The sequence below is a fragment of the Vicugna pacos genome, chromosome 20 (genome assembly GCF_048564905.1).
Source record: "Vicugna pacos chromosome 20, VicPac4, whole genome shotgun sequence".
Lineage (NCBI taxonomy): Eukaryota > Metazoa > Chordata > Mammalia > Artiodactyla > Camelidae > Vicugna > Vicugna pacos.
The window spans coordinates 8,660,099-8,684,285 of NC_133006.1; the positions used below are offsets into that span (position 1 = coordinate 8,660,099).

The following is a 24,187-nucleotide window of genomic DNA, read 5'->3' on the forward strand; positions in this document are numbered from 1 at the left end:
GTTCTTAGAATTCAAAAACAAAGACAGTGAGATTGATATGAAATCATAAATCAATCATAAAATTGATATGAGCTGGGGAATTTAAACTCAGAGAAAGATCCACAATGTATGAAAAGATTACTGCTTTATTAATTAAAATAGTGTTGTCTGGGGCAGAGTGGGTCCCCTGACTAGCAGCATTAGCACCAGAATTCTGGGGAGAGGGCCCAGAAGTCTGTTCTAACAAGCTCCAAGTGAGCCTGATGCCTCCAAATAAAGTTTGAGAGCATTCGGCTTGGGGCAATTTTGTAAATTTAAATCAAAGACCTCGAAGCAATTTTTTTTTGATATATTATTATTATTATTATTATTAAAGTATAATCAGTTTACAATGTTGGGTCAATTTCTGGTGTACAGCATCATGTTTCAGTCATACATGTACATACACATACTCCTTTTCATATTCTTTTTCGTTATACATTACTACAAGATATTGAATATAGCTCCCTGTGCTATACAGTAGAAACTTGTTGTTTATCTATTTTATATATAGTAGTTAGTATTTTAAAATCTTGAACTCCCAATTTGTCCCTTCCCACCCCTTCCTCCTCTGGTAACCATAAGTTTATTTTCTATGTCTGTGAGTCTTTTCCTGTTTTGTAAATGAGTTCATTTGTGTCTTTTTTTTTTTAGATTCCACATATAAGTGATAGCATATGGTTTGGCTGTCCATGTTCCTGCAAATGGCATTATTTTATTCTTCTTTATGGCTGAATGGTATTCTCTCTATATATATATATACATATATTCACATATCAGATTCTTCTTTATTGAGTCATCTGTTGATGGATATTTAGGTTGTTTCCATGTCTTGCCTATTGTAAACAGTGCTGTTGTGAACATTGGGGTGCATGTATCTTTTCTAATTTGACCTCCCTCCAGATATATGCCCAGAAGTGGGATTTCTGGATCATATGGTAAGTCTAATTTTAGTATTTGAAGGACTCTCTATACTGTTTTCCATAGTGGCTGCACCGAATTACATTCCCATCAACAGTGTAGGAAGGTTACCTTTTGGAGAACTCTATCCAGCAGTGATGTCTTTTTCACAGTGGTTCAGAGCCAGTCCTTATATGTGTGATTTAAGGTAACATCTACAATATAATTAAACAACCCAAGTGAGAATGTTTTAAAGGTGAATTTTAAGTGTTATATAGTTCATAGCACCAGTTACACTCTGAGGACAATGGTGTAGAGCTTTTATCTAGTCTGTTCCTTACCTGGGTAACAATCCAGTCTTTCAAACTAAAGTTCCTCACGATGTAAAAACTCTCAGAGTTCAAAGGTCTGCAAACAGGAAGTCTGGCTTTTATTTTAAACATGGTTTTATTATAGTGAAATATATATGACGCAATTTGCCCTCTTAACCACTTTTCGGTGACACTGATTCATTCACAATGTCTTGCGGCCTCAGGGACAGTTTTTCAGCCAGGAAAGTGTGTTCGGCGTGACCATCCGTTAGGAGATGTTCTCCGAACGTGCATCCTCGGCCTGCCTTTCTCAGTCCTGATGCAGGCAAGCGATCTGCAGTAAGGCGCGCGCGTGGCGCTGGAGGGCGCGCCGGCGGTCGGCGGGCCGCGGAGACCCGGGGCTCCGTCGGGCCCGGGTGCAGAGCGGAGCGCGCGGCTCGGCTCCCCCGGCGGCCCGGCCGCGGTGCAGGGACGCGCGGGGCCAGCGAGGGGAGCTGCAGGGTAACTTTTCCAGGGAAAGCGGCCGGTCGTCCCCACCAGAAGCCTCCCTGCCTTTTGTTTGTTTTCCTGCCGGAGGCTGGAGAGCGGCCGGGTCCTCGTTGCTCACCATGCGCCGCGCGGCCCGAGCCCCTCGCCGGCGCCCCCGGGCGTCCCTGCGCGGACCCCTCGGCCGGTCCTAGCGGGGATCGCCCGCTGCCCGCGCCCGCTCCCGGGCCGCCCGCTCTCCGAGGAGCCGCGCTCACCGCAGGGGCGGGCCCCCGCCTGTGCTCGCGGCGCCGGTAAGTGGGGTTGGGGACTAGGGGCTTCTGCCGGGTGACCTGTCACCCGGGGTCATGGACCTGAGCCGCGGGGGACCCCCGTGCAGTGGCCCCGCGAGGGCTCGGAGGGCGAGGGGGAGGCGCAGGGTCTGCAGTTTCTCTTCGCGGTCCTGTGGGTCTCTCCCTCTTGGCGTAAAAACTCCCGTTTCCCCCGAGTCTGGAAGATTTTGATGGGTGTTTACCGTTCAGCGTTAAAGACGGGAAAGATCCCGGCCGGTTTTGAAGCCCGTTAGTAGGATATGAGGACTTGCTCTTGGAATTTTTCCGACTAGGCCTTTGGCTGTCCCGCAAGGGTTCTGAGCAAGAAATCCTCACACGTTTGTGTGCAACCATTTTTCACTGGGTTTCTTTCTGCTCTGATTTCTTCCTTGCTAATCTGAGTAGATGTTATGCGAGAGATGCCGAAGGATTTTCCAGAACAACCGTTTCTTTTGTAATGCACCCTTTAAAGTTTGACACCAGCGTTGAGGGCTTTTACTTTTACTTTTAAATATAAAAGGAGTTGAATGCATCATTCTGCAGAAAAGAGTATTCATTTCCACTTATAACTAAATAAAAATCTGCTTTTGCTGAAGCTGGATTATACTGAGAGACTTATCACCCTGAATTTTGCAGCCAGGGCTAGATTTCTCAGGGGCATTGGCACTTGTGTTTTTTATTTTAGCCTAGAGCACTTTTTGTAGCAATGGAAGTTTGATAGGTGCAGTTTTCATTTCTCACATTTTCCAGTGAATGGGTTTTCAGGATGTGCCCCAAAAGTGAATTGTACTATTGCTGAATATAAAATTAAAATGAGCTTTAAATATGTGTAGTTAACATACAAATTATTAAGAAGAATTTGTGCCTCAACCATATGTTAGCTGTGCTAGGAGTTAATATATTCATAAATATGCACATTTGAAATAGTTTCTGAACAAAGCGCTGTGATTTGGTAAAGAATTTGGCCTTCCTGTCTATCTGAGGACCAGTTATTGTGGGTGTAGAAATAAGAGCAGGACTGGGATTCTTTAGTTAAAATGATACCCTGTACCACTGCTTGCCCCCTAGGGTCCAGCCCTCCGCAGTAACCCTTCCTGTGTACCTTGCCTTGTCCTCCTCTTCAGAGTCAAAACTCGTGGCAGGGCAGGAGTGGGCAGCCATGTTTCTAAATGAGACCAGTTCAGTTTTAGACGATGGGGGGATGTGTTGGAGGATTGATGGAGCCTGTCTGAGTAGACAGAGGGCTGCCCTAGTCAAGGGAACTCAGCATTTAGTCACAAAGAAATGGCTTTTCTCACTGAAGTTTCTTACCTACAGACTGTTTGTAAACAAGTCACCAGAATAAAGAATGAGCCTTTGGGTTTTTATTTTTTCAGTTTGTTGCCTGTTTAACATCATCAAAGCTCTGTTTATACTTTCATTGTTTTACGCTCATTGTGTTTTTTGAGGTTCCCAGTAATGGTGGCAATCATGTCCATCTTGGACCTTTGGAATTACCTGTAACCATCTTGTCCTTCATTTCCTTCATCCTTTCTATCAATGAGTCATCCAGACCTTTGAAATGTGATTTATATAGAACCCTTCCTCCCCATTCTAATCCAGAGCCTCACCCTTCCTCTCCTGCAGACTGGGGCAGCCTCTGAGCTAGCCTCCAAAGCTGGCTCTTGGTAAGTCCTCATTAAATGTTTGCTGGATGGATGGATGGATGGATGGATGAGACACGCCCCTTTCTGATCTCTTCAGCTTTGTTGTGCATCTTGCCTTTTACAACTGTCACTTCCTTATGTCTCTCCTTGCTTTGCAACCTTCCGGTCCTCTCCCTTCTCAACTACCCCAAGTCTAAAAGAATTTACCTGGTTTTTTTTTCTAATTTTATTTTTTATTGAAGTGTAGTTGATTTACAATGTTAGTTTCAGGTGTACAGCAAAATGATTCAATTATACGTATCCATTCATATTTTTTTTCAGAGTCTTTTCCATTATAGGTTCTTACAAGAAATTGAATCTAGTCCCCTGTGCTATACAGTAGGTCCTTGTTGTTTATCTATTTTTATATATAGAATTTGCCTGATATTCAAAGCCTTTCATAATCAGGCCTCACTCGTCCTATCTAAATTCTATTTTCAGTTCAGCATGCATGTTTGCATTCAGTGGATGCCATCTTCTCGCTAGCCTGCTCTGCTAAGGGGGCTAGGATTGTTCCTGCTCGGTGGCTCTCCTAGAGACCCCGCTGCCCTCTCCCGTCCTCCTGTGCAAATCTTACCCTCTCTTGCAGGAGGAGCCTAAATCCTAATTTCTTTTCATTTCTTGTCTTCTCTTCATTTCTCTTCTGTTTGGTGCACATCTCCAGATACTTATTAGCTCTACCTTCTATTGGCTACGTTGATCTCTACTTGGTTTAGGTGATTTTAAGCCTCTTGAGGGCAGGAGCTGTATTTTCTGCACGGTAATATGCTGTTGTGGGCTTTGGGGTCAGGCAGGTTTGAGGTCAGGGCCTGACTCCTGGTTACTCATGCAGCCTTAGGGAGTCTCCAAGCATCAGTCCTCGTGTGTAAAATAGGGGAAATGCCTCTCCAGCCAGCTGTGGCGTGCAGATGGTCCGGGTGCCTGATCAGCATCCGCCACACGCCTGACAAAAATTTGCTCATCCCTCCAGTGACTCGGAGAGCCCTGAATACATAGCAGATACTTGGTAGATGTTTTGTCGGCTGACTTGGATTAGACACGAGCCAGGGCTCGGCCTGGAGGGCGGCAGCTGTGCAGAACCTTCAGTATCTTTCTGCTCTTACTTAAAACGGCTTGAGCTTAGGTTATTCCTGGCTACAGCTCTGTGTCTGGGATCTGTTGTTTTTCCATCTAAACCTCGCCAGGAACATTACTGCCTTTAATTTTTTTTTTTTAACTGCTTCTCTTGCGACACTTCATTTCACTCTGCAGGGTCTCACTGAGTTGGAGGTGTACCCCATACCTCTGTTTTTCTGCTCGTTGGGTACGTGTGCGTATGTATTCATGGCTGGACGACCTGCCTAGCGGTTTCTTGGCAGAATTCTGGGCACAGTGGCCTTTCTGTGTGTGTTGATCTGGCAGCCTGTGAATGAATGGTGTCTCACTTAACTGTAAATTCTCTCATCAGCTCTCTTTGATGACAGTGGATTCTGGGAAGGGCCTGTGCCTAGAGGGTCAGACGGCTCCCATCTGTGGACATCACTGTTTGTGGTAGGTGTGGTTGACTGGGAGATCTGCAAACAGAGGTGTGAGCCAGGTGCCTTACACGCATACTGTTTGGGGGTTACGGTGTAACCATGTCCAAGATTGTGGCTGTGCTTACCTTGAAATGGTTTTAACTTCCTTATCCATACCCATGTGTTCTAGAAAACTACCCGCTAAAACTAATTTGCTGAAACAAATCTTTTTCTGGGGCACGTTGCCTTAAGATGCTAAGCGTTGTGGCAGGAAGATATCAGAGACATCTTCAGCCAAAGAAGTAGAAGCAGCAGGTTCCTCTCGAGAGGGGACCGAGGTGGAGGTGGCATTCAGGCTCACTCTCTCTGCTCCCCGTGAGGTGCTGTCTGATGCTAGGAAATCCTACTGCTCCACAGAGCCTAGGGAAATACTCAATCCAAGTGGGGAAATTCCTTTCTTGACTCCTTCTGCGGGAACTGAAGCATTCTTGCACTTGAATTAAGGGGCTGGCTCTCTGTGCTTTGAAAGTCAAAACCTTCATAGAAAGAGTGCCTGTGGTCAGACTCACCTGTGCAGCCGGAAGCAAATCCTACGAGCGCTGACTTGTGAAGCCGTCTCAGGGTCTGAGGAAAGCACGTCTTTGAAGAGCTGCCACTTTATTTTATGTATGGTTCAAGATTAGCAATGGCTTCATATCCTTTTTTTTTAAATTGAAATACAATTGATTTACAATGTTGAGTTTCTGGTGTACAGCAAAGTGATTCTTTTTCATATTCTTTTTCATTATAGGCTATTACAAGAGATTGACTGTAGTTCCCTGTGCTGTACAGGAGGACACTGGTTATCTATTTTATATATAGTAGTATGTATCTGCAAATCTCAAACTTTGTATTTATCCCCCCTCCCCCGCCATTCCCCACCCCAGTAATCATAAGTTTGTTTTTTATTTCTGTGAGTCTATTTCTGTTTTGTGAATAAGTACATTTGTATCATTTTTTCAGTTTCACATATAAGTGATATCATATGGTATCTGTTTCATATACTTTTCACAGAAGGGGAAGTGGCAGCAATTGTGACATCGATAATTAAAACATTTCTTACATTCACGCATTTAAAATTATGCTGCTCCGAAGGTGCCAAGAATCCTATTGGTTGGGCCTCTGGATCTCATCTGGGCAATGAGGGTTCGGGATGATCATTATGGTCTCACCAGGGAAAAAAACTGATGCTATAGTCAAGTTTCCTTAACATTATGCTCCACCCATGTTGAACTTAGGTCCTATTGAACTGAGCAGTCAATCTATACTAATTAGCATGAGGTTATACATTATCTTACTTGCCATTTTCCCTAGACCCTAAGTTTGTCGTCCTAACTCAGGTTTTTTAATGGAGGGGCGCAGTAGTGCCTCACGTTTCATTTGGAGTTTTCTTCCATCTCGCTCTTTGTAGCCACTTGATAAACGTCCCGTCATGGCCAAGAGCTTGGGCAAGCCACATCTGTGTGAGGAAAGGTCAATATGAGTCTTTTTTTTACCTTTCTGTAGGTGGACTAGGAGTGGTAAAGTGCTGATAACAAGTGACTGCTCTCGTGGTTACTGTAAAAGATAATGGCCCAGGACCAAAAAGATAAAGTAGCGACTGTGTGATACCCAACGACATGTTTGACCATACCATGGGAATTACCATCTGCGTGAGCTTGTAGATCCCAGAGGACAGTATAGTTCGTGGTTTTGTCCGCTTGGACTCGGCCTGTGCTTTGAAAGTGCATGTATCAATGACTGATTGAACTCAGACAAAACTGAGTGAGAAAAAAGTAAGCTGCATATATCTACACATTATCTTAAGCTGTTAAAAAGAAAATGTTTTCCTAAACTGTTGTACAAGTTTTTTTGAAGGATTCATAATTTCCGTGCACTCTTCTCCATGGACTTGTCCAGTTTTGCAGACAAGTTATGAGGGACGGCAGTAGGCTTGGGGTTGATGGCGTAGGAAAATAAGTCAAAGTGACCCTTTATGCCAAAAACAAAAAAAAAGCGACCCTTTATAAACCCATAAATTGCCCGTTCGTTAATTTAATCATCCCACCCATCTTTATTCTGAGCACATCTTTGGGCCAACGGGATGCCAGGTGCTTGTCTAGGTGCTGGGAATACGGTTGTGAACAGGACGAAACCTCTGCCCTCAAAGAGCTCAGGCTTTCAGGATGCACAGTCTGTATGTGCAAACCTGTGACCCTGGGGGAGATGAGGGTTATGTACAGAGGACTAAAACGCTTCTGCCTCCGTGCAGGGCTTCCTGTGTTTCAGGGGTCCACACACGGTGACCTGCAGGCCTGTCCTGCCTGCTCCTTGTTTTTGTAAATAAAGTCGTATTTGTTTACACTTCTGTGCTCCAGCAGAGGAGTTGAATAGTTGTGACACAGCCCTATCGACCTCACAGACTAACATATTGACTGACCCTTCACAGAAAAGGTTTGCTGAGCCCTGCTCTATTGGAGGGGGGCGGTAATTAGATTTATTTAATTTTTTTTTTTGATGGATGTACTGGGAATTGAACCTAGGACCTCTGTATGCTAAGCATGCGCTCTACCGTTTGAACTCTACCCTCCTCCTTCTATTTAATTTTTATATTAAGCCTTTGCTTCCTTGATATGTGTTACTGATTGATTTGTCCTTATGCAAAGTGGTAAAGCATCTTACATTGCAGGATATCAGCCCGCAGTTAACCGCGCCGTGATGTTTGCAAAGTGCTAGAATATGTGACACTTGCCGATTCGCTCCCTTCGTCTTCACCTCGCCCTCCCGTGTCCACCTGTAAAACAGGGAATGTTGATCAGGCAAGCAGGTGGGGCCAGGACCACCATCACCACCTCCATGAAGCCACTGGGGACTATCATCCCGGCTCATCCGCAGTTTCCCACGAGTCAGGGGCATGGGTATTCATCCTCTGGGTCTTCAGTATTTCCTTTCCCTTCGGCTTTTCACAGCCCACGAACCTCGCAGAATGACGGATCCTAGTTTGGAAAGAACCCGCAAGTGCTAGAAGACTTTAGGCTCGGGGCACAGCGCCCTTCGTTGGTGCAGGAGACACGGGAGGAAGTCGTGGACCCTTCTCCTGGGATTCAGGACCTGGTGCATAAGGAGTTCCCCTCTCAGAAGCTGAGGCTGAAGGAGGAAAGGGGGGTCAGGGCATGAAACAGTCTCTGGGGAACAGAGGAGGGCAGCCGGGGCAACAGATTTTCTTCACCCGTGTCTCCATTAACAAAGTCGCGGAGAGCATCTTTAACGCGCTCCTTGTCGTGGTCCGCCATGACAAAGCCAGGTCCACCTAAAGGAGGTCTTTTGGTCTTGGAGCTGCTGTCCTCAGTGCAGAAAAAAGCACTAGCCTAAGAGGCAAAAATACTTAGAGGACATTGTTACTAAAATGTACATGGGCAGAAGAATCAGGTCCCAGAAAGAAAGACAGAAATACAGGTGCACTATTTTTGGTACCCTTTTAAAAGAAATATAACCATGTTAACCTTACATTTATGAAGTTATGACATGTTTGAACCTAGAACACCTGCCACTTGAGGTAAAATAAGACTCAGAAGTGTCAGACAAAGGGCCACTGAGCGATTTTGCACGAGGTGAAGTTTTTCTGTGAGGACAAGTGAAAGCAATGGTGTCTTTTCAGTGGAAAACCATCAAGGTGAAGGGAGAAGAGCTCTTCATACAGATCTGAATGGGGAAGTGGGCTTGGTAAACCACAGTTCCCAGAGAAGCCCACTTCTGCATACAGTTTTTTGTCTCCTGTCTTAAAATACGAGTAATTGCGGCATTTATTCAATGACTATTAAGTCTCCAAAATAAAGAGCGGACCACCTCCGTCCCTGCATCCGGTCAGTTTCCCAGGACACTTGGTGGTACTGCTGGCTGCGAGCAGGTGTTCTGCCTCCACTGAGGACTGAGTCGAGGGGAGGGAGTTGGGGTAGATGGCAGGAAGGTTTCCCCAGTGTCACCTAGCCAGAAAAATCATAGCATTCATTCCAGAGATGGGCTGGAACCCTGTGAAAGCAAATACAATTGTATTGCTGTAAGAGATACAGCCTCACCCAAAGTCCAAGGACCTGATCTGAGGTACCCTGAGAGGGGGGGCCTTTCTGGGACTCTGAAACTCAGTAATTCCAGCCTTGTGGTGGGAGGACTCACCCAGGCAGGGCCCTTTCTTTACCTTAGTATTTACTATTCCCCCATCTCAGAACTTCAGAACACTTCAGCCCAGGGCAAACACTTTGATTACTGTAACTTTGCACACAAAGAATTAGAAGCATTGTGTGTTTTGAGATGCTTACCAAGGGTAGTCTAGAAAATGAATCACAAAGACTAAAAGTCATGTTTTGACCCTTCTGTGTACAAACGGAGCGTGAGGTGTGAGGACAGAGATGCAGGAAGCATGTGGAGTGTCTGGGCCAGGCCTGCATGTCGCTGGGCAATGCTGGGGAAGGGCTGGCAGTGAGGAGGGGTCCGAGCGCTGCGGCGTCCCAGGGAGAGAGCCCTTGGCTGTGTCTGGGCAGTTTGGGGCAGGAGGCTCTGAAGAGGCGATGTTTGAGCTGGACCCCAGGGGAAGGGAAGGGGTAGATTACCAGCTTTGGGGTCTGGCTGAGGCAGCGGGACACTTGTCCAGCTCTGGAAGAGAGATGCTGTGTAGTGTGCAGCGTCCCTCCAGGGCACTGTCTGCTCTTTGCTATCTTCTGTGCATGTGATGGAAAAAGGTGGAAACACTGATCTATTTTTTTTTTCTTAGACAAAAGCTAGCTTCATTCCTGACCAGAGAGTCACAGAACCACAGAGCCTTAGAGCAGGAAACCACCTCACTTCATTAAGTCCAGCGCCCTAACTTCACAGAAATTAACCCGAGGACCAAGAGATGCTCCGAGTCACAGGCGGTCTGTGCCGAGTGGAAGCTAGGACCCAGTCCCTCTTTGTCCTCAGTCCCTTGCCTCTGCTGTAGGCAGTTGGTGCTGGCGGGGTCCCCACTGGGTCCGCTGAAGCTGGGTTGCAGAATGAGGCCAACTAGAGCATGGCCACCTCGCTGGTTTCTGTATTTAGACTTTGAGCTACAAAGTACTTCTTTTAATTCCCCTTGCTCTCAGATCCTTAAATGATTTCATGGTCTTTGGATCTTTTGCAATCTCTCCCTTGAGTCTAGAGCAGTCAGCCTGGGTTCCTACCACAGTGCCAACATCTATTAGTTGTATAATGTTGGATGAGTAGCCTGGGGCTCAGTTTCCTTATCTGGGGTAAATAATAGTACCTACTGATAAAATAAAATGGGGGTAATAATAATACTACCAACTGATACCGTTGTGAGGATTAAATGGATTAACATATGCAAAGCATTTAAAATAGTACTGTACACATAGTAAGTACTAAAATTATTATTATTACCTTTTTGGCTTATTTGATAGATTAGTGAGCCAAGTATGGACTGGTCGCAGTCATGGTGACTGATTATCCAAGTTCATTCTTGGCGTCAGTGGGATTTAGAAGTGCACGTTAGCTACATCCCCGAGTTGACGGGTGGGTGCTGCATCCCACTGACTTCTCCAGCAGTGAAGACAGTCTACCCCAGGAGCTGTGAATTCACACACTGTCAGGGGCAGAGGAGGAAATGGAAAAGACCCTCAGGAGCGGGCTGTGTGCTTGTTCAATGGTAAAGAGTTGCTCTTCTCTTTTAGAAAGAGGACAACAATTTTTCTTTCCCTCCAATTTTTCTTCAAAAGAGTTTTTTGTTTTTTGTTTTTTTTCAGGCTGTCTTTTACTTTGTCACTTTGGATAGAGGCATAGGAACAGAGAAATGTTTTTCTTCCGGTAAAACGAGTGGCTGTGAAGGTACAAAAATGGGAACTAAAAAAAAAAAAAAAGCAACTGACATGGTATTTATTTTAAGGGACACCTGGGAGGATGGGGGCAGCGAACTGCTGGAGAGCGCGTGTTTGACTGGAAGGGACGGTGACCACACTTGCTTAGTTTTTTGTTCCCATGAAGGGCCAAGGACTGTGTGTCATTTTAGCTCTTCAGTTTTTCCAGAGCTGCCCCAAATCGCAATTTTTATATGAAAGTTCCCATTGTTAAATATAAACTCAAAGCATCTCTGTGAATCTGGTCCTCAGGCTGTCCATTTACAACCCCTGGTCCATACAGTGTGGAATCTCCATATGTTAACATCATCTACTCAGAGATTTCAAAGTCTTGTCTGCTCTGCAAATTAAAGAGAAATACTCTCTCTGGCTCAAAAAAGAATGCCTTTGTTCATTGGGTAACTCAGCGTTAGATTCCTGATTTCATTCCTAAAATACTTAACGTGGTTGAGTGGAAACCACGGCTGCCATAGTTCGTATGATCGCGCGTGTCTTTGGGCAGTTTCACTGGAGGGTAACAGGCTCATGGTATGGCCCGAAGAGATCGGGTCCTAGTCCCTGGACCCTGTGTATGTTTCTTTATTTGTCAAAATAGACTTTGTAGATACAATTAAAGTAATAAATTTCTTTTATTTTATTTGTATTTATTTTTTATTTAATTTATATTTTATTTAATTATATTTAATTTATATTTTGTATTTAAATTTATTATGTAAATAAATTTATAAAATTAATAAAATTGATATGGGGAGATAAACCTGAGTTATCCAAGTGGGCCCTCAGTGCAAACACTAGTCCTTGTAAGAGAGGAGCAGAGGGAGGTCTGACACAGGGAGAGGAGGCAGTGTGACCACAGAGGCAGAGGTTAGAGTGATGTGGCCATGAGCCAAGGAAACACCCACAGCCCCCCAGACGCTGGAGAAGATGAGGAATGGATTCCTCCCTGAGCCTCTGGAGGAAGGGCCAACACCTTGATCTCAGCGTGGGGATACTGGTTTCGGACGCTGGCCTCTGCAAACATGAGAGGATGAAATTCTGTTATTCTAAGTCAGCGTACTTATGGTGATCTGTTAACAGCAGCTACGGGAAACTAATAGAGTGGGTAAGGAAAACTATTGACATTTTTTAAAATTATTTTTTGTCAGTGACGCATGGATCAATGTATGGGTGAATGACATGTCCTTGGTGAGAGAAATTAGCCATTATTTATAGATTGGGGGGAGGGGATAGCTCGGTGGTAGAGGGTGTGCTTAGCATGCAGGAGGTCCTGGGTTCAATCCCCAGTGCCTCCATTAAAAAAAGAGAGAGAAGTTGGGCTTGGATGAACCCTGGGGAAAAGAGCTAGTTGCCCAGGCAACCCTGAGCGATACCCAGGGCCATTTCTGGACACTCATCCATGTTGCCCTCAATAGATGTGTACTGTATGTTCTTCCAAAATGGAAGCAGGTCATGGTGGGTGGAAAATGAACCTTAGGCTCATAGGGAATTCCTTCCTCTCATCTGTCTGCAGCCCCACACCTCTTTCAGTCTTCACAACCATGCTGACTACAAAAGATCGATGGATAGATCAGTCTGTTTTCTTACCTATACAGTAGGTATGAACTCCAGTAGAACACTTTGTATGTAGTCTCTTAAGTCAGTGTGGCCTTAGTCCACTGAATCAGGAATGCTTTCAGTTGTACTTAACAGACTACCTGACGGTAGCGTCAGCAACAGGCTTTTGATTAGGTTATATGACGAGAAATCTAAAGCAGATGTTTTCAGGGATCGTGCAGCCGCCCAGTGGTATCATCGGGACCCAGCTTCTTTCTTTTCATCCATCCTCAGCAGATGAAATTCTCATCTGTAGCGTTGACATCTCATAATCGCCAGAAGGCGGTCTCAGCCCTACGTGTTACAGCTTTAGATGACTGTGTTCAAGGCAGAAACATGGGGCAACGTCTTTGTCAACTGTCTTTTTCAGGGAGTGGATTCCTTCTCAGAAACCTTTCTCTTCCCCTACCTGCTCACTATCCTTTCCATCTTATCAGTCAGAGCTGTAGTCCCACTCCTAAATGATTTTCAGTAGGAAGTGGAATTGCTTGACTTGGCTTCGCCTGAGCATAGTTCACAGCCTGGGGCTGTGTTGGTGGCTGCCGTTCCTGGTGATAACTGAATCCTGGATAAAATCAGGGCTCTGTGAACTAAGCAGGAGGAGGAACATTGCTGTTGGGCAGATCAGCAACAGTATCTGTCCTCTCTCCCTCCTTTTCCTGATGCCCTGTCCATCGCCCTGTCGTTTTCCCAGAGCAGCGGTGAGGTTTTGTCCTTTCCTTTCAGATAATGACATGAGTCATCATGTTCAGGCCACCCCAAAAATGATGAACAGTTGAACAATACGAATCCCAAATGTATTTAACCACTTCCTACTGGGATGTGCTCAGCACTGACGTGGGTTGAATGCGACTTTTTGTCTGAGAATTTGAATAATACCACTTCATTTTTTTTTAGTATTGGAAATAATTCACTAGAGAATAGAAAGGTCAGATGGTGGCATGGTTTTGTTTTCCGGATCCACAGATAGTGTAATGAATCCTTCTCTCTGATACCCCTTCGTACACTTGAAACAACTACCGTGCTTTCTAATCCTCCTTTTCTCCATGAATTCTGTATTTCTTCAACTACTCTTCCTGTACTTCCATTGAGGCCCAGTATTATGTTCTTTAATGTCTATCTAGACATTTGTCATCCCAAATTGCATAGTAATTAAGGCTCATATTGAGGCTATTGTGTCCCTTGGTCTGGAACTTTGGCCGCCACGTTGTGAAACTCCAAGGGTCACCGTTTAGGTAGCATTCCCTGTGAGCAGAGTGCCCCAGAACTGTGCACTACGTTAGCCTTGTCTGAATGCTGTTCTCCTAGGAAGAACTCCAATAATGCAGTCTCTTTGGGGGAAAAAAAAATAGAACAACCTTGGAACTGCTTGTAGCTGTGTCCTGAGCATCTCCCATGAGAGGTTTCGTGCATTCCTCAAATTCAGCACCTTCAGAAACAGAACCCGTTGTCTCTGCACATTGTCCAAATAACACACACACTCACGTTCCCTTTTCCAAAACCCGTGTCTCCGGCTCTAGCATCCGTCCAGCCTGGTGCCTTCGGGCAGGCCTTCTACATACTTCTCCTGACTGTTGCACTAAGCCCCTTGCCTAGTCTCTCTGCCTCTAGTCTCTCTATTCTAACAGCAGTTTGAATAGTCCAGAGGGGGTCCTCCTCGTGTCATTTCCCTGCTTAAAAACCCCAGAGAATTCTTATGTCGGGGTAAAGACCAAAGTCCTGCATGACGAGTGTACCCTTTCACGACTGGACCCCACCCGAAGTTTCTGGCTGTCTTCTCCATTTCCTTACTGCCCTTCACGGCTTGTGTGCCCTAGTCCTGAACTTCACAGTGAGGCTGCACGTTAGAATCACCTGAAGAGCTTTCTAAACTACCAAAACGCAGTCCCTGCCCCTGATCTGACCCTTAGAGGTTGGGCTTGGGCATCAGTATTTGTTCAAAGTCCCCCAGTGAGCCTGTTGTTCACCCAGGGAGTGAACCACTAGGCTTTTGCCATCTTGTGACCATGCCGAGCTCTTATAAGCAACCTTTTGCAGAGTTTCCTCCATCTGTAATTCCTTTCTCTTTCTTTTCTGTATAATGAAACTTTGCTCATTCTTCGCTACCTCTGTACCACCTCTTCTCTGCAGGGGCGTCCCACCTCTCCTTCCTCCCAAGGGTTGGTTGCCGTCTCCACCATGTTCTTGTAGCACTTTCTGCATTTTCCATGTACATGTCAAGTGTGAGTTATTTAAAGGAAGGACCCTCGCCTTATCCATAATGTGCCCCTAAAGCCTTGCATAACGCTTGGCATCTCAGTACAGTCTGAATAAAATTATACACTGTCAACCTGACATTAATGCCTGAAGAGACACTGGTTGGATCAATTTGACAGCCGATATGTTATTACCTGAAATAAAATTAAAAAGCAACTGCCCCGGTGTGACGAGAGTCAGATCTTGCCAGAGTAATTGAATTCTGTTCTATGGCACGTTTTTGTCACCTGGCAGACTGTAACAAGGAAGAATCGTTTGGGTGATTGTGTGTTGCGTGAATGACCTACTCTGTCTTGATTTCAATGAAGTTCCTAATTCTTCCACAAATAGCTTTCTCCATGATAGTCTAGGAAGGCATTGTCCCAATTATACAATTCTAGTAGAGAAGGAAGTAACTATCAGAGAAGGGCTTCTATGATTAATAATGAATAGATATGAATCAGTAGTATAATGCCATTGCAAAAAAAAAAAAAGTGAGGGCAAAACCACATGCTGCTGGAATGAAGGTCGTTGTTAGGTGTTGGTTGCCACGGTTCATCAAGGAGAATTTGTTGGAAAATGAAGTTACGAATAATGCAGAAATCATGTCATATCAAAAACAGATGAAGATAAATATGAAAAAAAAAAAAGAAAAAGAGGGGGAAAGAAGCACAGAGCCCCAAATTTGATTATGTTTTGACCCAAATACTCTTCCTATGTTATGTTGAGACACATCTTGAATCCAAAACAGCCCACCATGCGCTAACTCCCTACCTTCCCCTCCACCCCAGATTGAAGTGCCCGTGCCTTCATTTCTGCTTTCTGAAGTGGAGTGCTAGAACTCCTTAGCTTACAAAACACTGACTTCGCTTTTTCTTTTAAGACTCAGTCTTTTATGAAGAACTTTCTTGCTGCTCTCCTGAGCCTCGTGGAATCCACCCAGCCAGAAGACAGGGGGCCTTCGCCTTAACCCATCCCCAGTTCTGTACCCTCAGTGTCCTTGAAATATCTTCGTGCATATTCATGAGCCACTCCCTTCCACACCCCCCTTCCTCATCCTCTGCCATGAGACTCTAAGATCTTTGGGAAAAGGGGCCATATTTTATTGGTCCCTCTATCCCCAGATGTTAACCTAGGGTCTGTCACATAGTAGGTGCTTTATAAATATGTACTAATCAGCAATGGAATACATCACTATAAAGAGCTGCTCAAGGAAGCTGTACGGAGTCTGACCCTGTAGAGCTTCGAAAGGAAGGAAACCAGGGGCCTCAAATGGTTCTTGAGGGAGTAGAATGGGTGTGTGGTGATGGAGTGGGGAGCGGAAGCTTGATCTCTAAGGCATTTCCAGTTTTATGCTAGAATATGGTGAAATCAGGCATAACCTGTACATTTCTCAAGGTTTCTCAAGGTCACGTGCATGACATAGACTAGATTTGTTTTTTAATTTTTAATTTTGAACTGATTTTAGACTTCCAGAAGAGTCACAGAAATAGTCCAGAGGGTTCCTAGGCATTCTTCACCCAGCTCCCCCCGTTACTAACATCTTCTGTAACCACAGAGCAACGATCAAACCCAGGAAGTTAATGTTGGCACCATGCTATTAACTAAACTACAACCTTATTCAAATTTCACCAATTCTTCCACTAATGTCCTTTTCCTGTTCCGGGACCCTATCCAGGATCTCATGTTGAGTTTAGTTGTCCTGTCTCCTTAATTGGCTCTGATCCGTGACAGCTCCTTGGTCTGTCCTCTTGCCTTTTATGATCTTGACACTTTTGAAGAGTATTGGTCAGTTTTTAAAAAAAAAAAAGTCCCACATTTTGAGTTTGAGGTTTTCTCACAAGTAGGTTGAGGTTCTGCATTTTTGACAAGAGTACCACAGAGGCGTCCCCTTCTCCGAGCACCTATCCAGGATTCGTGATGTCATGTGTCTTATGAATGGTGATGTGGAACTTGGTCACTAGGGTAAGGAGGTTTCTGCTAGATTCCTGCCCACAGAGTCACCATCTTTCCCTTTGACGTCAATAAATATCTTAAAGATACTTTGAAGCAATGCAGATAGCCTATTTCTCCTCAAACTTTTATCCACTGATATTTACATCCATCAAAGAATCTTGCCTGCAACAGATTTTACTGTGAAGTTGGGCTAGTAGTGGATGTATTTCCCTCTTTGCTTTTATATTCATTGATTGGAATTCGTCTGAAAAGAGAAGCTGCATTGACTGGACTTCAATGCAGAATGTCATGTACTTCTAATCATTATCTTCGGATCCTTTGATTCTTCAGATAATTAGTTTGTTTCATGTTCTTATTTAAGCATTTACATTTCATTAATGTTTGCCTAAAGGCATTGCAGTCATGTAAGTTATGGACTTACATTTTCTTCCATATAGGTAGACTGACTGACACTCAGTTTTATAAATGAAAATGAAAATGAAAAAAAAAAAATCAAACCTGAAGATTGTCATTCAAAGTGAAGTGGGCCAGAAAGAGAAAGAAAAATGCTTTATGACATCATTTATATGAAGAATCTAAAATAATAATAATAATAATAAGGACACAAATGAACTAAATATTAGGTTGATCTCTTGACTATGTCGACTGTCCTTTATGATTGGATTACCGCATTCTGTTGTTTCTTATTTTGTAGTTGGCTTTATTCCTTTGATAACTATGTAAGTTTAAAAAGCTAAAGATCTAACCTGTTCTTGGAAACAATAATTGGTACATATATAAAAAAAAATCAACGACTTATCTTTTAAAAAAAGCACAACTGAATGATTTTAAAGGGGGCACACCGTACATGCGGGCCTTAAAAAATGACAAGTTCTTTTTGTTCGGCTTCTGAATGTCTAACAGGAAAAATAATACTGTTGTTGCCAAGCCCCGAATAGTTCATGGAGCATGTCTTATGTTCTGTCTCAGGAGAACCTTAATTTAAGCACTTCTCGGCTTTTGTATGTTTACATGGTGAACTGCAGCTGAACTGCACGGAACACAGTGTATTTAGCATGGTGCCTCGCAGCTCAGCAATTTCTCTCCCTGGTGGTTATCGTGGGGAGTTTGCCCACAGTGATTAGTCAGCAGAAAGGCATCACGTTGCAACTGATCCATTTCTGAGCCAGGGACAAATTCACTTTCCAAGAATGCTACCTCTCGTTTTAGAAAACATTGGAAAAGAACATTATTTAAACCGGAGGTGGACACACTTTTTTCTGGAAAGGACCAGATAACAAATCTTGTAGGCTTTGCGGGCCAGCCTTCAGTCACAGCTACCCAACTCTGCTGTGTAGTGTGAACGCTGCTGCAAACAATTTGCAAATGTGTGGGCAGGGCTGTGTTCCAATTAAACTTTTTTGACAAAAACAGGTGGTGGCTGGGGCTTACCATTTGCCGGTCCCTGCTTTAGACAGACTCAGAATATACATTGTGCATTGATCTTTGTCTCTCGTTCTTCTCTACAGGCAGGGCTCATCTTTGAAAATATGTATTTGGGAGATAGTCACGTTCTTTTGAAGACCTCTTGCTGCTGCTGCTGTTGCTGCTGCCATCGAAAAATCTGGTTACACTCCGGGGAGGCCTGCTGCGGCTGCAGGACTGGTCCACCTCTGGCCTGAGATGAGTGTCCGGCCTGAGCAGGCACACCATGAATAGATACACAACCATCAAGCAACTTGGGGATGGAACCTATGGTTCCGTCCTGCTGGGAAGGAGCATTGAGTCTGGGGAACTGATTGCTATTAAAAAGTAAGTTTTAGTGGGGAGGGTATAGCTCAAATGGTAGAGCACATGCTTAGCATCCACGAGGTCCTGGGTTCAATCCCCAGTACCTCCACTGAAAAAGTAAATCAATAAATAAACCTAATTCCCTCCCCCCTGCAAAAAAAAAAAAAAAAGAACTCAAAAAAAAGTTTTATCTTTCATGCTCATGAATTCATCCTCAGTGACACACTGTCAACATAGTTTTAACTGTATGCTCCCCATTCCTCGTCTTTGAAAAGTCTCTACAGGGGAGCACATGGAGACATGCGTTGATTTCTGTGGGTTGGATGATGGGGGACTCTGGGATGCTCATGTTAGAGACTTAACCACATCCCCACGTCAGATGTGCTGCTTTGCACACAGCACTAGTGCTTTTTCCAAGGGTCTTCTCATACTGGGAGGCAGGAACGAGCAAATAAAGAAACGTGATAGGAAAGGAAACTGACACTGAGAAATTCAGTGACTTATTTCGGATCCTTTACACGTGTGACTCCGTTTGGTGACTACAGTTTTATTCCCCTCGCCCCACGTGCCCTTTGCAATCGGAGTCCAGACCCATTGTATTAGGTATCTGTTGCTGCGTAACAATTTACCCCAAAGTATTGTGGTTTACAAGAACTATCTCACGGTTTCTGTGGGTCAGGACTCTGGACATGGCTTAGCTGAGTTCTCTGCTTTGGGGTCTCTCTCATGAGGCTGCAGTCAAGGTGTTGGCCGGTGCTGGGGTCTCATCTGAAGGTTGGACTGGGGAAGGACCCAGGTCTGAGCTCACTCACATGACTGTGGGCAGCATTCAGTGTCCTGTGCTTTGTTGGACTGAGGGCCTTAGTTCCCTGCTGGCTCCTGGCTGGAGGCTGCCCTCAGTCCCTTGCCACGTGGGCCCCTGCAAAAAGTAGTTCACAACATGGCAGCTTGCTTCATCAAGGCACGGGAACCAAGAAGGCAGTGAGAGTCTTCTGCCAAGATGGAAGCAACATCTCTTATTGCATTTGTAAACTAATCACAGACGTGACATCCTCTCAAATTGCTGTATTATTTTGGTCAGAAGCAAGTCATTGAAGGAGGAGGGTTATACTAGTTGGTGAATACAAGGAGGCAGGGGGCTTTGGGGACCATTTTAGAGTCTGCCTGCCCCTCCAGCTACATTAGTTGCCTTCTCAACTTCTCCATTTGGATGCCCTGCAGACACCTCACACTCATCGCACCCAAAGCGGAACTTATATCCAGCACATTCTCTCTTGCTCCAGACCTGTTTCTCCTTCATTATTCCCTATCTTGATAAATGACACTACCATCCTCTCAAACCCCGGGAGTCCTCCCGTCTTCCCTACGTGTGCCCCAGCATTGGTTGTCTGGTCCTGGAGATTCTAACCCCCAGATGTTTATCTCATCCACCTACTTCTCTGTTTTCCCACTGCTAACCTCCCCCTCAGCCCAGTCTCACTTAGCACCTCTGCCACTACAATACTTTCCTCCCTCAGGTTCCTGGCTTCCACTCTTTCCCCTGTCCATTCCAGCCTGAAGGGATTATATTAAACATGAGTCTAGTCATCTAAAATCACTTGTGCCAAGCATTCTTTGCCGTCACGTCCCCGTGTCTGACCTGACTTGTGTGCGGTGCTGTGCCCACCTCCAGCATCCCACCTCAGGTGCACCTGGGAGACTCACCGAGGTGCTTCTGCATGGTCCGGGGAAGGTCCCCAGCAGGACTGAGCCCCTGTCACCCACCCTGGTGTCAGCTCCCTGGTGCACCCTCTCATGGGCTCACCACCGCTCTGTTCTCAGGGGTCCTGCTCCCTGCCCTGGCTTCCTGGGATGGCCTCCCAAATAAACTCCCTGCACCCAAATCCTTGCCTCAGACTCTGCTTCAGGGAACCCAGGCGAAGACAGCTTTTAATGTCCTCCTTTCAGTTTTAGGATCAAGTCCCCAGTTTTACAAATTGCCGCCTCTCTCGGCCTCTGCCTGTTTTCTTTGGCTGTGTCTCCTCTCACTGCCCGCTTGCCTGCTTTGTCCTGGTCACTCTGGCCTTTCAGCTTCTTGAACTGACGAGATGCCTTTCTGCCCTGAGCCCTCCCATACTACTCTCTACCCCACACCTCCGACCGGGCTAAATGCCCTTGGTCTTGGTTGAACCATCACTTCACTAGAGGACTGTTCCCTGAGACCCTGGTGAAGTTAGGTCACTTTGGGGTCCACTCTCAGGGTGCCCTGTCCCTTTCCTTCACGGCACTCAGCGCGGAAGATGACTGATCACCTGCCTTCCTGCTCCGAGGTCGGGTCCACTGTTTATCTCCAGTGCCTGATCAGCCCCTGTCATGTAGCAGGTCTGGGGCATAAATACAGGAACTGGTCACTCAACCGGGAGACAATGTGACATCGGGGACGGACGGTCAGAGTGAGGGGGAGAGATGAGGGTTATTAGGCAGAGGTGAGACCTTGGGGACATGGCGTAACTGCTCTGTTTCATAGTCTTTCTGTCTCATGGGGATGCCTTAAGTTTCAAATGAGGTGACATGCCTGAAGGGCCATGAAAGAGAGAAACTTGACTGACATTTCTGGCCAGCTTACCCCTCCGCCTCTGGACTAGAGGTTAGCAAACTTTTCCAGCAAAGGGCCAGACAGTAAATATTTTAGGCTTTGCGAGCTGTGTGGTCTCTGTCACCACCCCGCTCTGCTGTTGTGGTGGGAAAGCAGCCACAGACCATCTAGAAACAGGTGAGTGTGATTGTTTTCCAATAAAACATTCATTCATGGAAACTGAACTTCAGATCATTTTCACGTGTCACAAAATATTATTTTTATTTTACTTTGTTTTCCCCAACCGTTTTAAAAATAGAAGTGGCATTCCTGTCTCACGGGCTGTATAAAATCAGATGGAGTTGGCCCATGGGAGTTTGCCAACCCCTGCGCCGGAGGGTCTCACACTGTGCTGCCCGACATGGTGACAAATAATCATACATCATTTAAATTTAAAATTTGAATTCAAAATTCAGTTTCTCTGTTGCACCCAAGCGCTCAGTAGCCGTGCGTGTCTGGTGGCTGCCACACTGGACAGCACAGAACATTTCCATCAGTGCAGAAAGTCTGGACAGCTCTAGTCTAGATGCAGTAAGCCTGAGGGAGTTGCCTCCGGGGCGAGCTTAGCCAATTAGTGGTCCAGCAAGGCAGCCGTCCAGGTCTCTGTACAGGGCCCTGTTCTCACTCCGCTGGGAAATTTTGTGCCGGAGGACTGATTGCACTGGCAGGTGTTTAAATACATGTTGTTTTGAAGAGTGTAGTATTTGGTGGAAGTTGGAACCGACTTTAAGCCCTGTTCATTAGGTTTGGAATGAAAACAATTTTTGAGAGAGGAAGTTTAGCCTGTTACTGGGAATAAGCGTACTGTTTGTTTCTTTCTTCTCTTTCAGAATGAAAAGAAAGTTTCATTCCTGGGAGGAATGCATGAACCTTCGGGAGGTCAAGGTACTTACGAATACACGAGGGGATAATTTACGTATGGTCGATTAAAATAGCATTATACATGCTTAGATTGATAGTTAATATGGCCATTCTGTTTGAATTGTTTCACTGATGCTGAAAAAGGAGGCAGATAACCTAAAGCAGCTAATAGCGGAGAGGAGAGGATTGCTATGCGATTACACCAGTGCATGTATTTTTTTTTTTTGTAACCTTGGTAATAGGACTATTAACGAAACCACAGATTTATTCAGCTTTCACCAGTTTCTCACTGATGTCCCTTTCCTTTCAAATTGTGATGAAATAAATACACATCATGTACTATTTACCTTTCGGACCCTTTCTGAAAAGATTTGGACAATTGTGTTTACACAGCAAACTGAACAGTATTAGGAAATTGTCATACCATTCAGAAATTGAATATATGCAGTAATCACATTTTGCAGTCATCTGCGGGGAAGGCTCATTTGCACATTTTCCGCACACAATGCCTGTGCATTAAGGTTGTTAAAATCTCAAAGGGAAGTGGCAGGTTGCCAGGTAGGTGTTCAGAGCAATAGTCCAGACTATCAGCATAACCATAAAGGTGTTTAGTGCTAGTGCCCACAGGGCTCAAAATAAATTTAGAATTGCATTTTTGCCCTAAAAATGGTACAGTTCAGTGGTATTAAGTGCATACATAGCGTTGTACACCCGTCATCATTATCCATCTCCAGGACTCTTTTCATCTTGCAAAACTGAAACTCTACATCCATTAAGCAGTAACTCCCCACGAACCCCTCCCTCCAGCCCCTGGTCACCACCATTCTACATTCTGTCTGTATGAATTCAATTAAAGTGGGTACCTCGTGTAAGTGCAGTCATACAGTATTTGTCTTTTTTGTGCCTGGCTTATTTCGCTGAGCATAATGTCTTCAAGATTCATCCATGGTGTAGCACGTGGCAGGATTTCCTTCCTTTTTAAAGCTGATTAACACTCCGTCGTAAGGATATGCTGTATATCGTTCATCCATTCATCCATCAATGAACCCCTGGGACACGTTTGGCGATGATGAACCTACCAGTATCTTCAGATTCCTCCTTTCTTTGCCTTCAGTCCATCCACGTGCCTGCTGTTCTTTCTAATCAGCCTCAGCCCTCTCTCCCTGGGAGCTCCCACCTCTTCTCTCTCCTGACCTCACCTTCCAAACACCCTCTCTGCCATCACTTCCCCCCACCACTGACTTTCCACTCAACTGAATTCCATTCACCTCGGCAACTCTACCAAAGCTGCTCTCCTCCAAGTCCCCAGTTGCCAAGTCCAGCATCATTTTCTTGGACCTCTTCTGGTCTGTGGCCCTCTTCCTCCTCTCCTCTCCCAGCCTATGTGACTGCTTTTACTCACCTCTTCTACCTCCTTGTTCTGTAGTTTCACCCTTTTTTTGTTTTTGTTTTGAGTTTTATTTTGTTTTGGGTGGGGAGGTAATTAGGTTTATTTATTTATTTAATGGAGGGACTAGGGATTGAACTCAGGACCTTGTGCATGCCAGGTATGTGCTCTGCCACTGAGCTATGCACTCCCTCCCCCTTTAAATATCAATAATTTCTCACATTCTTTTCTTAGCAGTTTTTCCCTTTGCTCTGACTCCTGCAGAGTGGTTTTATTTGTTCCCCTGGCTTCAGCAGTCCCATCAAATCTTTTCTCTTTCTTATGCATTTAGACCAGGGGTCAACAAATAGCCCGGTGCCAGTTTTTGTAAAAGAATTTGGCTGGAATGCAGCCCTGTCCCGTTTGTTTTCATATGATCTGTGTCTGATGTCACGCTACACTGGGAAAGTGGAGTGTCAGGGACCATCAGACCTGGAAAGCCTAAAATATTTACTCTCTGTCCCCTGATGGAGGGGCTTGCCGACCCCGGCTTCAGGCCCCCTGTAGCCAGCTGCTTAGTGGACATCAGTGCCTGAAGCACAAGTGCCCCCCACCCCAGCGCCCCTATTTTCTCCCTCCTCTGTTGATTACCATTCACCCAGAAACCACAGCTCGTGGCCGT

At 45.2% G+C, this 24,187-nt stretch overlaps 2 protein-coding genes across 2 annotated transcripts in view; both read left to right on the plus strand.

Moving 5' to 3' along the window:
- Nucleotides 1-18,423: 18,423 nt before the first annotated feature.
- On the plus strand, nt 18,424-18,555 carry LOC140687673 (uncharacterized). Its single transcript, XM_072944807.1, has one exon. The coding sequence runs from the start codon at nt 18,424-18,426 to the stop codon at nt 18,553-18,555; it is 132 nt and encodes a 43-aa protein (XP_072800908.1).
- CILK1 (ciliogenesis associated kinase 1) overlaps nt 18,551-24,187 on the plus strand; it is a 30,872-nt gene continuing 25,235 nt past the window's right edge. Inside the window, exons 1-2 of the mRNA XM_006211531.4 lie at nt 18,551-18,685; nt 22,109-22,163. Of these exons, the coding sequence (XP_006211593.1) occupies nt 18,585-18,685; nt 22,109-22,163 (156 nt within the window). The 5' untranslated portion in view covers nt 18,551-18,584. The remainder of the gene's footprint in view (nt 18,686-22,108; nt 22,164-24,187) is intronic.

Bases quoted from the DNA above. Each gene is read 5' to 3' on its own strand.
- LOC140687673 (XM_072944807.1), top strand. From the start codon at position 18,424: ATGTATTTGGGAGATAGTCACGTTCTTTTGAAGACCTCTTGCTGCTGC.